General features: G+C 42.1%; 3 protein-coding genes across 4 annotated transcripts in view; 1 reads left to right on the forward strand and 2 right to left on the reverse strand.

The window, feature by feature from the left end:
• Positions 1-17: 17 nt before the first annotated feature.
• Positions 18-5,362, reverse strand: LOC118418989 ((S)-coclaurine N-methyltransferase-like). The gene is made up of 8 exons (XM_035825178.1): positions 5,130-5,362; positions 3,706-3,881; positions 3,357-3,423; positions 3,137-3,201; positions 2,483-2,704; positions 1,902-2,102; positions 1,465-1,542; positions 18-1,283 (listed from the first exon to the last, which is right to left on the reverse strand). The coding sequence occupies exons 1-8, from the start codon at positions 5,173-5,175 to the stop codon at positions 1,113-1,115; spliced, it is 1,026 nt and encodes a 341-aa protein (XP_035681071.1). The 5' UTR covers positions 5,176-5,362; the 3' UTR covers positions 18-1,112.
• A 1,196-nt stretch (positions 5,363-6,558) lies between these two features.
• Positions 6,559-12,555, reverse strand: LOC118418814. The gene is made up of 6 exons (XM_035824867.1): positions 12,237-12,555; positions 11,806-12,025; positions 10,426-10,640; positions 9,734-9,994; positions 9,321-9,459; positions 6,559-8,938 (listed from the first exon to the last, which is right to left on the reverse strand). The coding sequence occupies exons 1-6, from the start codon at positions 12,289-12,291 to the stop codon at positions 7,066-7,068; spliced, it is 2,763 nt and encodes a 920-aa protein (XP_035680760.1). The 5' UTR covers positions 12,292-12,555; the 3' UTR covers positions 6,559-7,065.
• Positions 12,556-13,927: 1,372 nt separating this feature from the next.
• The window catches only part of LOC118418995 (AN1-type zinc finger protein 2A-like), a 4,053-nt gene continuing 1,667 nt past the window's right edge, over positions 13,928-16,313 (forward strand). The window contains exons 1-4 of one of the 2 annotated variants that reach the window (XM_035825194.1): positions 13,939-14,100; positions 15,085-15,127; positions 15,612-15,840; positions 16,156-16,271. In XM_035825194.1, coding sequence (XP_035681087.1) covers positions 14,043-14,100; positions 15,085-15,127; positions 15,612-15,840; positions 16,156-16,271 — 446 coding nt within the window. In that variant the 5' untranslated portion in view covers positions 13,939-14,042. Of the gene's footprint in view, positions 14,101-15,084; positions 15,128-15,611; positions 15,841-16,155; positions 16,272-16,313 lie in introns of both variants that reach the window. The other variant, XM_035825193.1, reaches the window with a different exon arrangement.

The following is a 16,313-nucleotide window of genomic DNA, read 5'->3' on the forward strand; positions in this document are numbered from 1 at the left end:
GTTATAATTCTTGAGTCGACAGCTCTCAGGTTTTATTTATTCACGCATGTCTGTCCAATGCTCAATAAAATACATTTCTCATCATCTAACAGTATATCTTGCTGTCTGCATTATGTTGTATTTGGGTCAAACATTATTCAAGAGTTACCGGTCTATTTAATTGCAATGCCAATAGAATTTGTGACCAATTTAGTGACTTTTGCACAGACCTAATAAAGTGTATAAGTATTTTTTTAAAGCTATTGGGACGAATTATAAAGAAGCTTTGGCTTAAATTTAGTTCCCCAGTGTTTTTCTCCAGCCTAAAAGCATTTGCTATGACAACCAGAATAAGGCCAAAGTCCTTAGTAATTAACCACACACCCTGAAGTTTACATGTTTTGAGAACTTGCCCAAACTCTGGAAGAATGTGACTCCCACATTGAAAAACATGTGAAAACTCGTGGAATATTTCTAGGTGTTACCAAGGACGTTATATCGTCCTTGGTGTTACAACAAGGTCTATAGTAACTTGATATTGAAAAGAACCTAGATAGGGTTGTCAAACAGTAACCTACACTTAGCTGTACTAAATTAAAAGGTGGTACCTGAAGTTGCTGCTCACTTCCATTTACTTTCAAAAAAATTCATATACAACGGTTCAATGCCTAATGAGAAGTAATTCCCTCTTGTGCTCATTATCTAGTAAAATGCCAGCCAAGTACAGGCACTGCATTACCCATGTGAATACAACTTACAAGTACTGGCAGGTACAAACTAATCAAATCTTGCATTTTTACTAGGTTGTGTCAGGTGGGTTTGTAGATGAGGATGAAGAATCTGACCAAAGAGAAAAATGCATGGCTCTTCATAACCTAGATTTCATTTCATGCAACATACAGCTGTAAAATAATACAATGTGATATCTCAATCACAGATTTGTTGCTGAGTAAGATTGATTTGGTTGTTTAAAATTCTGTGTAATCAGACAAATCATCAACTTGTAAGAAAATCGTCTTTCACCTTCCAATACCTGAAAATTGTTTACATCAACCTCACACAAATCCATCCAGACTTTTTATCCATGATGTCCCCATATACAACACGAATCGAAGGCCAAGTGCAAGACAGTCTCAGCGCTTCCTGAAGAGATGGAAGGACACCATCCACTCGTTCCCCTCCTTGTACTGGAAAACTTCGGAGCAGAACATGAAAAACATCCTCCAGTTGAAGATCTGCTTGCCGGCATCCTCTTTGTACGTTTTGGTCATGATTTCACGAACCTGATCTATGTTTGCATCAAGCTGGAAATGAAAATATGTACGGTCAAAATTCTAGTTGATATAACATTTGTATGTTGAAACCATGGTATGTGCTGTTTAAGCACTTCCTCCTAGCTATTCACTGCAACATTGCAACATCCCCTTCTTTATGTTCAACATTTTGCTTGCAATTTTGTCATCCTGTGAATGAAAATGTACCTACCCTCTCCAGCCAGGTGTCCAGAGTCTTGGTGTAGTGTGTACCATTCAGCCTCCAATGGTCCACCAGACATACTTCATTCTACAGTGGAGAGGAACGGGACACTGTCAGACATTCAAGCATTGAAACTTGTTATGGTCCACCTTTGGTACTAGTACAAGACCTACACTTAATGACACACAGTCAGGAGTACGAAAAGGACTTAGAGTGCACCAACCTATGCAAAAGCAGCAGATATATAAAAAGTATTCTTATCTTTTGGATTAACATCCTTCTAATAATCAGTCAGAAAGAAAGTTGTAGTTTGAAAGGAACTTGCTAGGGGGCTCAACGTCACATTCTATTTTAGGCCAATCCGCACAATAAAACATACCTTTTGTCCTATCGTGCTCACAAACAGCTAGTTGAGAGTAAGAGTAAGTTTGCATTAAAATAATGACCTGGAAGTAGAGGAAGAGGTCAGCCGAGGGCATGGTGCCACCAGTGAAGAAGTGTTTGGCCATCCACTCGGTGTCTGCGTCCTGTCGTGTGTCGAAGGCGTAGGGAAACTCCCTGTGACACAGGATCTGTGTGAAGAGCAGTCCGTCAGGCTTCAGCCACGAGGACACCTTCTGGAACAGCCTCTCATAGTTCCTCATGTGCTGTGGGAAAGGACAGGATGAACCAAGGAGGTTAAAAAGGCTTTGGACAGATGAAATCAACAAACAAACAGAAAATGGTTTGTATTCCCTGAAAAAGTCAACTTTGATGGAAAAATGCTGAGAAAATTCAGCACTTTGTGCCATTGAACATTTCATAATAATCTTTAAAGGTTTCTAAAAATTGTGACATCCTTTTTTTCTGTAGTAGTTCTAAATGGGCTCATATTGCCCACTGCCCAGGGTGCCAAAGCACAAGCTAGCTTAAAAGTAGCATCATTGTATGGCTGCTGTATTTTCAACAACCTTATTCATCATCATCATCCACTGTGTTCTGCCTCTATTCTTTGAAGTTGCATTTATTGCATTACATAAGTGATCACCTCAAACATCTCAATAGAGAAGATCCTGTCAAATGTCTTCTCCGTGCTGAAGACATTGGCATCGGCAGTGACAGCCTCCAGACGGTTGCTAAAACCTCGCTGAGCGGCCTGGCCCTCGATGTACTCCCTCTGGGTCTGGGAGTTGGACACGCACACCACCGTGCATTGTGGGTAGTTCTGTAGAATCCACAGAGTCGTGGCTCCCCAGCCGCAGCCAAGGTCCTGAAGGAAAAGGGAAATATTAAATTGTATAACTACTGGATTGTACGTTAGAAAATATGTTTAGGGTGTACTTATCGATAACTCTTGAGAACTTTTACAATTAATATAACCTTAGTACAAATTAGATAATTCAATACTATTCAGTGTGTTAGTGAATGTTATTATCATAGTGGCATTGGACATGCACTAGGTCAGTTGTTTCTAAAATCATCTATCGTTTTGAATTTTTGCATACACAGAATAAGCCTCCTCCATGTACCTTCTACAAGTGATGTGACAGTCATATATTTTGGGCGGAGCGCTGATTCGCAATTTTCAAAATCATGACAGGGTCCGCAGTGCCAGGGGAGATTGATTTTGCACAGCTAACACAGAATTACTTCTTTTGACAAATTGTTGCTCAAATATGTCATGATCAGTGAAGACACTTGCCATGACTGCATGTCCGTCTTCCAGCTTGGCTCGTTCTGCGTACATCTTCATCATGGCTTCCTCCGCTGGAAAGGTTACAATAGGACAACATGTTAACAGGGTAGGATGCATCATCACTTTTCAAAAGGCTTCATGAAGGTTGCTGACATCTCCTAATATATACAAGGCATTGGAAGGTACAATGTCATATCAAATACTGACCTTGTTGGGTAAAACTAACCTTGTTCCAGATCATTGACCCCCTCTGGCCAATAGCAGCAGCTGTATTTCCTCCACTTGCCCAGAACCTATATAAAACAGTTTTATGGATTAATGACTTATGATGTACATGCTGTGGTGCAGAAATTTGTATCGTATGGAAAATGCTGTGTATATATAATTATAAAACCATCCTCACAGTACATCCTACATATGTTGATAAACCTTAATTTCCATCTATCAGTTCAGACTCTCATTCTTCAGCTCTCTGCAAGTCCAACATTTAAACCCTACCGTTACCTTGTTGTAACTGTAGACTCAAAAACATATGAATCTATATTTACAACAAGGTAATGGTTTACTGTACTTACTGTAGTGAAGTATTCAGTTGGGACTTCATAGTGTTGTTCATTGGCCTTTTCCGTTTCTATGGCGATCTCCGACTCACGTAGCCTCTTGATAAACTTCTGCTTGTAGAACCACTGTTTCTCCACATCTCCTCCACACTCCAGCTTCCCTACCCAGTACTTCAGACTCCCCTGGACACCTGCAGATATACACACATGTTAAAGCCTTGTTTATCGCAAAAGTGAAAAAATAATAAAGAGCCACCCTACATCTGCTTGTTTTTTTACCAGGTCATTAATTAATATGATTGTACTATACCATTAGGCTCGCCCTATAGTATTGTGTGCGAGTAAATAAAAGGGCCACCCTACAGCTGCTTGGCTTTTTTTAACAAGTCAATAACATACGTCGATGAATATTAGACATCCTGGTAATGTTAATAAGATATGCTAAAAAGCAGTTACTCAAGCAACTGGATATGATTTTGGAAACGGTCAGACGTTTCAGATAGCATCCACTATCTTTCGTCAGAGACTCCCTATAATAAAATCCTAGCTAAAAGCCTGGTCAGAAGTCGATGGATGTGACCGGGCAAGGGTCTTTCTAATCTGTCTGTAATTTGATTACAATGTGAAACATGTCTGATGCCAAAGGGTCAAGTGACCAATATTCCAATCTAACAGTCCTGGATCAATAGACTTCTCATTTGATGGTTGTCATCATTTCTGATTTGTGTTCATATGATGTCTGGAGCCAAACCACTAGGGAAAGGGCAACACCAATATCCACCGGTCAATGTAGACATGCATGTGAAATATGTATTACATGTTTGTGTACATCATCATACATCTATCCAAGGATCTATCACACTGGAAACTTGAACACCACCTGTTCATCAGCCCATCCTTCATTCCAGCAGGCCACAAAATAAATATTGGGATGAAGCAAGACGGTTTTAAAATTTACTTCTATAAACCCTATAGATCATTGGATGACACTATAAAAATGCAAGGCTCTTGATAATCTCCAGGCAGATTTACCAGTGGCCTGTAAAGGAGTGTTCTGAGCCACCGGTTGCTTGGGAGCTCTTGGTGCTTGTAAAGCTCCTGAGCCATTATCCAGTTTGGTCCTCCATCCCTAGAGCTTTATCAGAGTCATAAGTTATTGATCGATTGAGCTGGTATTCCCACCTGGACTTTGGAACCTAATCCCAACTCTTGTTCCTAAAGACAAAATCAACATTCCCTTACCTTTTATCATGAAAAACAACCAAAGATCAGATTTCCCTCCAACTTGATGAAGCTTGTAGTATTAAAGGATGCTACCCCCTGCTAGCTATCCCCTCCCTGCAGTAGAGGATCAGCCACACCCCCACATCCCAGGGCCATACACCCCACCCCCGTGACCAATGCCTTGTGACTGTAACACAGAACCGATGATCACTGACCTCCTCGAACTTCTTGGTCGCTCGGCAGCTTCTGTTCGTCAGACATCGCGACGCTACAAAGGCTCCACGACGTAACGGTACAACGCTAGTGGTACTGTCCTGTACTGAGCCTGTTGTATATCCTCTACAGATGAACTCACAACTATGTAGCAAAGGGCAGCCTCGATCAGCTGACCTGCCTGCTGCACGAGTGGTTTACGGCGACATTGACCCGGACCGCTGACCCCACCACGTAGCAACGTTGTGCGTTTGAGGGCATCTAGCGGTTACTTACAGAACCGCAGTCATACTACCGCAACGAAAATGGTCACTTGTGGAACTGCCCTCGGCTCATTTATCCCCCCTACTGAATAGCATAGTAAGTCTGAGGCCAGAAAACAATACTGAAAATAACAATAAAAATGCTGTGACGACGAGATGAAGATTCACGAACGCATTCAAGATTTATTGAAGTCGGCGCTTTTTTTTCTGGGTTACAATATCTCTATTGAAAAGACAAATACAACAGTTGAACCGCAGCCTAGTATCTGCATTAACGTTTCCATTGGGGTAACGTTATATAATATATAAATGTCTGTCATGGATAAAAATGCCAAAAAAAACGTATTCTTCACGTTATGATTACGTAAAAGACCAAAATACAAACCTATCGAGTGATGAGACGTATATAAGGCCACAGCAAGTAATTTTTATGGATGACATTCTCTACAGACTGCAAAGATAAAGAGATGGAGCGCAAAAAAATTTAATAGGTAAAAAAACAATAAGATGGCTAAATTGCAAAATAGACGACACATCAAATGTTTTAACAAGTATTGATATGAAAAAAACATGGTAGCACAGACAACAAATCATCCATTGCTGTTCAAGAAGTGATCTATAGTATAGCAAAAGTCGGACACTTGTGTGGTAGGTGATATCTAGCCAAGTTGGTACATGACTTCAAAAGCGGTGCCACTTTTACAACTGTCCAACTTGTTTGACTTCTATAACTACAGTCTTGGCTACCACGCTAGTGCCAGTTGTACAAGTACAATCACCATTAGGCTACAAGACAACATATTTTCCCATTTTGGTACTTTCTCGTCATGTTGAGTCGATCATCACCGAAGAAGAAAAACTTCTTCTTTTTTCTGAAATCAGGCGAAAATTAATAAGCGCGCGGGTGTCATTCATAAAATCTACCTTCTGCGGCCTAATATTGTAGCTTGGTATCATTTACAACATTGTAATTATCATATCCACATGTTAATTATCATCATATCTTTGTTGAAGTATTAAGACATTTTAGGTCTGATAAGTTACTAGTAACATTCATGGTAACATTTATAACATTATAGTGTAGTATGATAGTGGTATTATAACGTTTACGTTACATTATGATAACATTTTTACGTTATCATCATCATCATTATGTATACGTGTGGCTTGCCCGGACCAGGTCCACCCTATCCCTAGTATGGTAACATTTAATATAGATAGATTCCAGCGACATTTTAATGTCCTTGATAGATTCCTATTGCATTACATATGGCATGGTTTGATTGGAAAGTTGACAATACCAACTTCACACCATACTTGCAATGTACTACGATATAATATAATCCCCTTACTAGTTCCTGTTTATTCAAAATGTATTGTGTTACATGTATCTTCATCATCTTCATCGACCCAAAGCCGGCAAAGGGGTCAGCTTCCGCACTGCAGCTTCTTTGCTATAACGTTAGTGTTTACCTCGCATTTATGGGCAACCCAACACTGCGTGCTGCCTCATGATGCAACTATAATATATTCTTTATTAGTTAATACACGCATCTACATACACTACTGGTACAGGTTATCAATCCACATATCGGAGGGCACATTCTTAATCTGAGTAGTCACGAAATGGAGATACTGTCCAGTAACTCGAGTGACGACCAGAAACCTGTCAGGCTCAAACTGCGGTTTCCTCCTCAACTGCTTTATTCTCGTTGTTATTTGAGGGCGGGGCTGAGATATCCTCGTATTTGCAGAGAGCTTTATCATTCATGATGAAAACCACCGTCAGCAGAAACCCATGGGACGCGTTCAGAATGACGAAGACGTACTCAAGGGCTGTACTGTTGACGAAAGGGACAACGAAGCCCAGGATCCAGGGGAACCCCATCACAACGGTCATGCGCACACAGAACCACGCTTTGGCGCTGATGCGCTTCAGCCCGTCGCCGCTGGTACCGACACATCCACACAGGGTGCAGAGCATGCGCGCTGCGAAACAAGCATTGGTCACCAGAACAAGGGCCACGGGCACGCCAAAGGCGCAGATACTCGCCACAGGGTTGCCAATCCAGCAATGTGCTTGGCCGTACCCGACTTCAATGGAGCTACAGCTACAGAAATCCATGAAGGCGGTGACACCAACCACCACCGTCGGCACTCCCCAGCTGTAGAGGAAGAAGCACCATGGCTTCTTGTTTGCAGCCAGTGGGCTGTCGGAAAAGTGCAGATACAGATCAAACGCCATGGCGCTCATAGTCGAGAAAGCGACTAACAGGAGATGGTGTGTGGCGATCGCAAAGAAAATGCAAAGTGGACCTGGCAAGAGTATAGCTCCCACGACGAAGAGAACTGCTGCCGATACAAGAGACAGGACCAGCTGTAGTTTGAGTTTTCCATCCAGCGGACGGAGGCGTTTGTTACCCAAAGAGTAAATAGTATAGATGACAGCCGAAATGGCTGAAAGGCAAATGAGTGCTAGAGTCAGATATACCTGCACGCTGTCATCACTTGATGCAGTCGTGTCCGGGGGGTCGCGGTACATGTACCAGGGGTCGTGGTTTGGAAAGCAGTCCAAACACACGTACATAGTAGCTCCAGCGGGGACGGCATAGTGAGAGGGGCAGGACATGTTGGCAACCTTGACGAAAACCCTTCCGTTAGGAAGTTTGGTGTACTCAGAGGGCATAAATGCAATGCGACCAACTTGGCACTTGGGCGGCTTGGTTAATGCGACAGCTGTGGTTTGGATTTGGGGCGCAGCAGTGGATACAGTATCAGACAACACTATGCAGAGGCCAGTCATAGGGTTGTAAAGTCTATTCGGAGGGCACAGTGCAGTATCATTGTCCATACCAGGGACTGACGGATTGACACTCAATGCTAACAGGTGGGAAAGAGAGAGACAGAAAGGAGAACACATTTCAAACCAATTCCGAGTCTCCGGCCCACCCAATCCACAGGAAAGATTACTCACCGCAAATGCAGGAGGAATCCCCCCACAAATCGCACAGTCAATGTTTTGGTAAGTGTTATACCCGTCGTGGACGAACGCTGCTTTTGAGGGGCATGTATCGTTTGAACAACCACGATTTGCGTGTGACTCCTCGGTTCGAGGAAAACACATTCTTGGTGAATACATCGCATCATCGCCGGGTGTATAAAACACCTCCACATGTGGACATTCAGACCTAGCTTCACTCATGTCGTCTACAGTACGAGCGTTACCGTTAGCAAATCTACAGTACAGACCAGAGTCCCAGAAGACTAGTTGGGTTAGCGGGACATTGTTACAGATCGCACAGAAGACGTTTCTGTAAGTCGCCACATCAGACAACCTATCACTAACGGGCACTAAGGACAGTACGTTGTCCAGGTCTCCATGGTCTGGGGGTGCTTCCACGCATGCGCTCCTGATGACGTCATCGGCCCATGAGTCGGGACAGGAGGCCACCATCCAGTAGGACGAGCCGAAAAACTCGTTCCCAGTGACGCATTCGAAGGGCGAATTAGCGGGCAGCTGCCCTGGGTTCAGGGCACCACACGTTTCTCTGCAAAAAAAAGAAAAATGAATAATGCAGTGCTATTAAATAAACACAACGCCTACTTACACATCCAACTAAATACTAGTAGTATATCCACAAAGTTCAATTGAAACTATTGGTTTATCTTTTTTTTTTATCTCAGACATTATATTTTTTCCCATCTCAGACACAAATTCCGGAAGACGGAGGTTTAAGATATCAAAATACAAGTGTGGCAGATGGCAAAAGGGACAGCAGATGCACAAATATCATCAGTGTGCCAGGCCATTATCCCTTTCTCACTCTCTTGATAACTTAAATTGATAGCACATAGTAGGGATGAGGAAAGTCAACCAATTGTCCCCTTTTTAACTTTTAAAATAGAAAACTCTTTGAAAAATACCCTTACGTAAAATCCAAGCAGCAGTCGTTGAATAGTTCACAGTGGGCGTCACACTGGCACGTCTGTGTGTGGCCCTCAGCGCGCTGGCGACACCGTCCCGCACAGGACATCTCAGGACATCTCTCCTGCACAGCGTGTCCGGGCTCTGGTGGGGGAAACAGTGGGTGGTTAGGGGCACTGACAGCTTTGGAAGACATGCAAGTTATCTCCAAGCAGATCCTTCAGTGCCATAAGATAGTATCAAAGCTGGCCAAGGAGTATAGCCGGCCAAAGGGAGTCAGAAGGCACCGTTAAAGATGCAAGTGAACAACAAAGAGATACCAACAGATGTTGGACAGGCAGAGCTGTTATGTATTGAGAAACTGTGTCTAGATTAGTAGATTAGACAACGTAGTCATTTTAAGAGGGTACCGGTGTACCTGCACAAGTAGGGACGCCGCACTCCTGTGTAACCGCAGCGCTAGTGTAGCACCAAGGACGGGCCCTGCCGTCTGGGTTGCGACAGTAGTTGTCTTGCATGCCCACGTACCCCGGCAACGGGTACATGTCGGTGATGTTGCCGAGATCAGGAATGGCAAGCCAGGGAAGGCATTTGGCGCTGTTGTCAGCGACGTCCACTGTTCCAAGGTAGCTCACGCCTTTGTCGGCTTCGTACACACAGCTTGTAGATGCCACTGAAGCTAAACACATCATGTAAATAACCTCCATGAATATTTCATGAATGTAATAACATATCCTATTGGAATAGCTACCGTTAAGTGGGAAGATAGATTTGTATGAAAGCCAAGAAACAATCCCAAATCAAAAGTATCTGAATTTCTGCTCAGGATGTCTGAAAGTTTAAGAATCTCTATAAAACAATGGTTCCAGATGGTGAATCTATTAAGGATCAGGCTATGACATTAAAAATGTGGAAGACCTTATGTTTGCATTCGTGAAGGAGTCCATTGTTTTAATCTGCAGGGTTTTAATCAGAATATCTGTTAAATATATAACGTTAACTCTTTTATTTGTAAAAATTGCTTTTTTACCAAACACACTAACGTTAACCCTATAATTTCAAAAAAGTATAAAGCCTAAAATGGTTGGACGGTCAGGAGACAATACTAACCTGGATCCAGTTCGCAGATAAAAGCATGGGAAGAAGAACACTGTGTTCCAGTCCATTGTCCATGGAGACGAACCGCGCAGTTGAAGTTCTCATCAAGATCACCGGGTATCGAATCCCCCGTCGGACGGAGGGGGCTAAAGTCCACCTCCATCCCTTGCCCGTCCACCCACACACCTTGCTCGTTTCGCCGAAGGCCAGCCCAGATCGGTTCGTCACTGTGGAAGTACAATGTACCATTTTTATTCATAATGTAAGGAATTTGAGAGTGGCCAGGCAGCTCACTAGCAGACTACACACAGAGCCGGGCGAGGGATGAACAGAGAAGGATTCAAGAAGCTAGAGCTGGAGGTGACCGTAGCCCCCTATCCTCAAGATGGGGATGGGACGAGGTAAAGACGAAGGAAGGAATTTATAAGGGGTGAGGGAATATAAATCGTGCAAACGTTAAATGATGTCTCCATAGTATGAATTGCGTCTTAACATTTAAAATCTCACATTTCAGCTCACTATAATAATAGGTAGGTAAGACACCGTTTAGCCTTGGTTTAGCCCTTTGGATGCTGCTTTTGCACGAGAAATCTGCTTTGACGTTGACCATGTTCACACTCATCTTCACCCCACCCTCATGGTGTGATTTTTATCTTCCTCGAACTCATCTGACATTCTAAGTTAAGGCTAGCTATGTTAATATATTCTCCAAGCAGAGGTTGTGTCGCTGATATAGTAGTGGTCAGGATTTTTGTATGCTCGCTTACCTCCTTCTTCCGTAAGGGAAACGAGCCAGTAAAAATCCCGACCACTACTATATCAGCGACCAACCACTGCTCGGAGAATATGTTTACACGTAACGTTAGTTCACCTTTATCCGCGGGGTAACCTAACGTTATAATCATATCCTTTGTGTTGCTAATGCTTGGGTCACATTTCCAAACTGGGGCCCGTCCGGGATGTTTAAAGAAAAGAAAAATTAAAATGTATACCTACAAATTTACTCAGATTATAACCATCAATCTTATGTTGACATTTTGTGTATTTTGATGTCTTTTATATCATATTTTTCGTTTCTGAAAGCTACCCGGCCGGGCCCCTTTGTGGAAATGTGACCTAAGCCTAAATAGGGTATCCAGAGATAGGGTATCAAGTTGATGGAAGGTAGTTTCAAATTGTACTATTTCTAAAATATTGCAGTCTGAAACCATCAGCTGTCGACTTGATTTCCCTAAATACAATGTTGTTACAAAGGAACGGATAAAGGTTCACGGGTCAAGGTGAACTAGCGTTACACCCACTAGCAAAACTGTGTCTTGGATCGAATTTGCTGTTTGATACTTACATTTATGAAATAAACGGTTGCAATCAGGTAGAAGTATCAAACCTTACCCGTTCAGACAGTCGCTTAACACATCTAGAGCAGGGTCTTTAAATAGCCAGTCGAAGGGTTCGGTGGCCCGGGCCACAACGGCGCCGTGCCGTGCGCATGTGGCCTGCGCATTGTGGTACACCTGGCGAGCCTCCACTAACAGGAAAACTTTTCCGAATGCTTCTGACCAGCGTCCTGGGCCGTGGCATTTGATCATGGCAGGGCTAATCCTAGCATCAACTGAAACAAGTAATGTATATAATCTAATCTTTATTGCTCGCCATTGACAGAGTAAATTTTACTCAGGTAATAGTCTGCAGCTCCGTGAATGCGACACCTGACACAGCTTCGGTCAGTAGCGTTTTGATAAACAATGAACAACAAAAAAGCAAATTCAACAATATAATATAGCTATATGGAGCACATGAAGGCGTATACAAGTTTGACTTACCTAAGATATTCGCCCCACTCAGGAACAGACTCAGCAGACAGAGAGCCGTCGTCATTTCGGCCGGGCGGGTCCAAATCCTGCGCTGGAGTCCCCGCCAAAAACTGAGTGTCCAGAACACAAGTGAGCGATCCTTTTCGTACTAGTTCGTGAGAAGCTACGAAAATAACGTACGATGCTGGTCACGAAGGATGTGTTAAATTGTTAATTTGCAATCTGAGGAATATTAATTAACTGGTTTACGATGTTATAGAACTCTAACAACAACACATTGGTTTGATAGAGTACACCATCATTTTAAGGTCGCGCGAGAAGCACCTGTGCGTCGTTTGTTGTCCGACGGTCCACTGGAACAAAATGTTATTTTCTTACCAACATCATCTTGTATCTAATTACTATCAACATGCACATGCGTGTGCTGGCCATCTCTGTGGCTGTCACGGAACTCATTCGTTAATTCTTTATAGCATATCTTCGCCATCCCAGATAACCGTAAAACGTAAATTAAATTCTATGGTCACCTTTCTTCGTCGGGTTGTCGGCCGTTTACAAAGTATGGAAACCTAGAGCAAACCTAGAATAAGCCAAACTAAGGATTCAGATATCATTTTGTTACGATAAAAGACAGAGATTAAAAAAGTACACTTCAGCAAAGAAACATCGACCTGATCACCCCCCCCCCCCCAAAAAAAAAGCAATTAGTTTATACGTAAATGTTTGGCACTGCAGTCATTCTAACTATGAGAGGATCAATATTTTATTCATCCAGCATCTGCTGAGAGGTATATCTCTTCAAAAGGTCAATGACATTAAGCGCGTTTGAAATACGGATGTCGTCTTATAGCACTACGGAAATACTTACAGTGTTTATAACAGTGTATCATCTAATGCTAAGACTTAGAAGCCATATTCTGCCATCGAGAACACTGACAATAACTAGCGGTACAATGAGCTACTGGGCATACATATGCATGACTTGGCCCTGCCAACGTACGTAGAATGGAAATGGACTAAACTATTAATGTATGGATACTTTTATCATGTGTACAACGTTGCACCCGTTGGACAAAAGCTGTGCATATGTGCGTGCGAGAATGACGTCAGCACTCTGTGTGCCGTATGCAGGACTTGTTGTTTGCCACACGGTTTATCATCTAGGGAAGATAGTTTGGAGTACGGTTGTATCGAATGACAAATTGGCCCAGTTTTTTTCTTCTTTTTTTTTTGGAGTTCAGTCTGTACCGCAATCATTTCCTTCAGAATGGGCATCTCTCTCTCTCTCTCTCTCTCTCTCTCTGTCAGTCAGTCTATAGACTATGACACTTGTCTACGCAAAAAGAAACCTAAGCGACAGAGATGACTACAATACAAAAGAGCGCCTACTACACCTGTTAACCTATTTTTCACTCTCCTTTTTATGTCTTATATTGTTAAATTACTAGAATTTTATTATCCTATATCGTTTAAATAGTAGAATTTTTAAGATCTATTCTGTATTCTTTTTTGTAGTTTATAGTTGATCGTACAAAAGTCACTGTACTTTTTAATTTGTCGTGTCAATAAAGCTTGTTGTTGTTGTTGTTATGTCCCGTCATCTCCCATGGATCCAATTTTGTCTTGCAGTTTAGCATTCAAAGGTTCGCACTTCCCAGTTTATCCTGTGCAACTTCTTTTTTTTTAGATGACAAGGCAAAATTTTGCGTGATGTGATGTCACGAGTGTATGACGTCACCTATGACGAAGGTTCCAGAAGGGAATCCCGGAGATATAAATGCGCATGCGTGAAAGGTCGTCAGCATAGAGTTCAAGATGGCGGAGTTTCCGGATCTCGGTGCGCATTGCTCCGAGACTTTCTGCAAGCAATTGGGTAAGAAAATGCTTTGTTGGAAGGAAGGAAGTTCGAAAACGCTATTTAGAAGACTTTTGTTGAAAAGATGGCGTGATATGGTGAAGAAATAGGGCCGGATAGTACGTCCAAATGTTGTTAGATTTCAGGTGTTTGGTGTTGTTGTCATGTCATACTTGTTGCTTACGGAATGAATGAGCACTTTTTTCACCAAATATTTTCTGTACCTTTCACGAAATATTAACTGTTTCATATACTTCAAATCGATATATTATGAAAATTTGTTGTTGTATAAGATAGCTCAATACGGCAACGCTTTACTTATAAACGTAGGTCTATTATTTATCGAGGTTGTGACATATTTGGGAGTGGCAAAGTTTTCAAATTATCAGAGATAATAAAGATATTTGTATACACCTGAATCAAATTGAATCATCTCGATAATTTTAGTTTTTTCTTTTGTTTTCTTTAAAAAGTCAGTTTAATGTACTTTTCAAATGTTAGATCCACGTAAACTTCCAGAATGGGGAGGGCAAAATATTGCAGAACTTGACACCGCGATATACGTGACTGATAATAATATGGCAGTTCACTGATTGCTTCAGGTTTGTATAATGTAATTAGTCTAGTAACCAGTCACATGATTATTAGATTATAGTTCGTTTCAGATAAAAGCACATTATGTCAATGCTTCCATCTATCACTGCCATGTTCATGATCACTTTTACTTTATTTGAAATAAAAATTATGTTTTAGATCTAAACCGTCAAAGGTGTGGATGAAATTGCAATAGGGTTCAAGGCTCAAGTGTCAACTTCAAGTAAATCTATTTTAAACCAAAAGCAAGGATTTGTTGAAAAGTAGTAAAATTGCTCCATGATGTATGTAGTCCTAAAATCTCTATTTTCCTCTCAACTGCAAATCATCCTGGTACTAGTAAGTCCATATAGTGCATGTTAATCACTGTATGAAGTATCTAATGTTACACTCCATTTCATCCCACAGATTTTCTTCCAATGAAATGTGATTGCTGTGAGAAGATATTTTGGTAAGTCACATTCTCTAAAATGTGTTCTCCCGTTTGAGAATTACTACTCAGAAGCACAACTGTGCAGATGTGATGAAGTTGATGATACCTAAACACATTTATATTGGCTGCGGCCTTGTGGTGCGTTGGTACACCCAATCCCTCGATCTCGGAAGTTAAGCAATGCGCAGTCCGGGCAGTTCTTGGATGGGGGACCACCCAAGGACAACCAGATTGCTGTAGCGGGACCAAGCATGGTCATTCCACGAAGTCATCGTCCAGGAGGGACGTAAAACAGGGGTCCCGTGCTCAAGGGGGGTACCTCAACCACGTTAAACAGTCTCATTACTCAACACATTGGGTACCTACTGGCTGGCAAAATACACCAGATGATTATATTACATTATTATGTAATATTGTATGTATTAAGATAAAGCACACTGTGTTTTCTTGCAATATCTAATTATTTTGTTACATTGTTCTTGCATTTTTATGTGTGCAACAGTAAAGACCACATCCTGTATCGACAACACAACTGTGAGTCTTCCTACAAGAAGGACGTCCAGGTGCCGGTGTGCCCCCTGTGTAACGCCCCCATCCCTGTGAAGAGGGGGGAGCTGCCTGACATCAGGGTGGGGGAGCACATCGACAGGGACTGTAAGTCTGACAAGGCAGAACAGAGGAGGAAGATCTACACCAACAGGTGTAATGTCAAGGGCTGTAAGCAGAAGGAGGTGAGTCATCACACCTGCAGGCAGCATGTTTAGCCAGGTTTAACACCTAACCTGTATCTGTATCATTCAACACAGTAAAGCTACATGTTTCCATCCAACACTCAAGCCTAACAGGAGCATGGGGCAAATTATCTTATTGTCACAAATGTCTTTATACTAGTAGCTTTGTCATGCATGTATCACTATACAGATTGTATAACAGGAACAAAAGAAAATTGCTAGAAGCTGCACAAAACACACACGGTTATGGTGTTGCTATGTTCAAGACAGCCAAGATATATGACCCCCGATATCTGTTCTATTTTGCTGTTACAGTTGATACCTGTTGTGTGTGATTCTTGTCGGAAGAACTTCTGTCTGAAGCACCGTCACACGACAGACCATAACTGTAAAGGCTACCAGGACACTGGGAGGGCAGTCTCTAATGCTGGGTAAGTCCACTGCCTTTGAGACTTGAATATTTGATGCATGAT

The sequence above is a fragment of the Branchiostoma floridae genome, chromosome 7 (assembly GCF_000003815.2).
Source record: "Branchiostoma floridae strain S238N-H82 chromosome 7, Bfl_VNyyK, whole genome shotgun sequence".
NCBI classification, from domain to species: Eukaryota; Metazoa; Chordata; class Leptocardii; order Amphioxiformes; family Branchiostomatidae; genus Branchiostoma; species Branchiostoma floridae.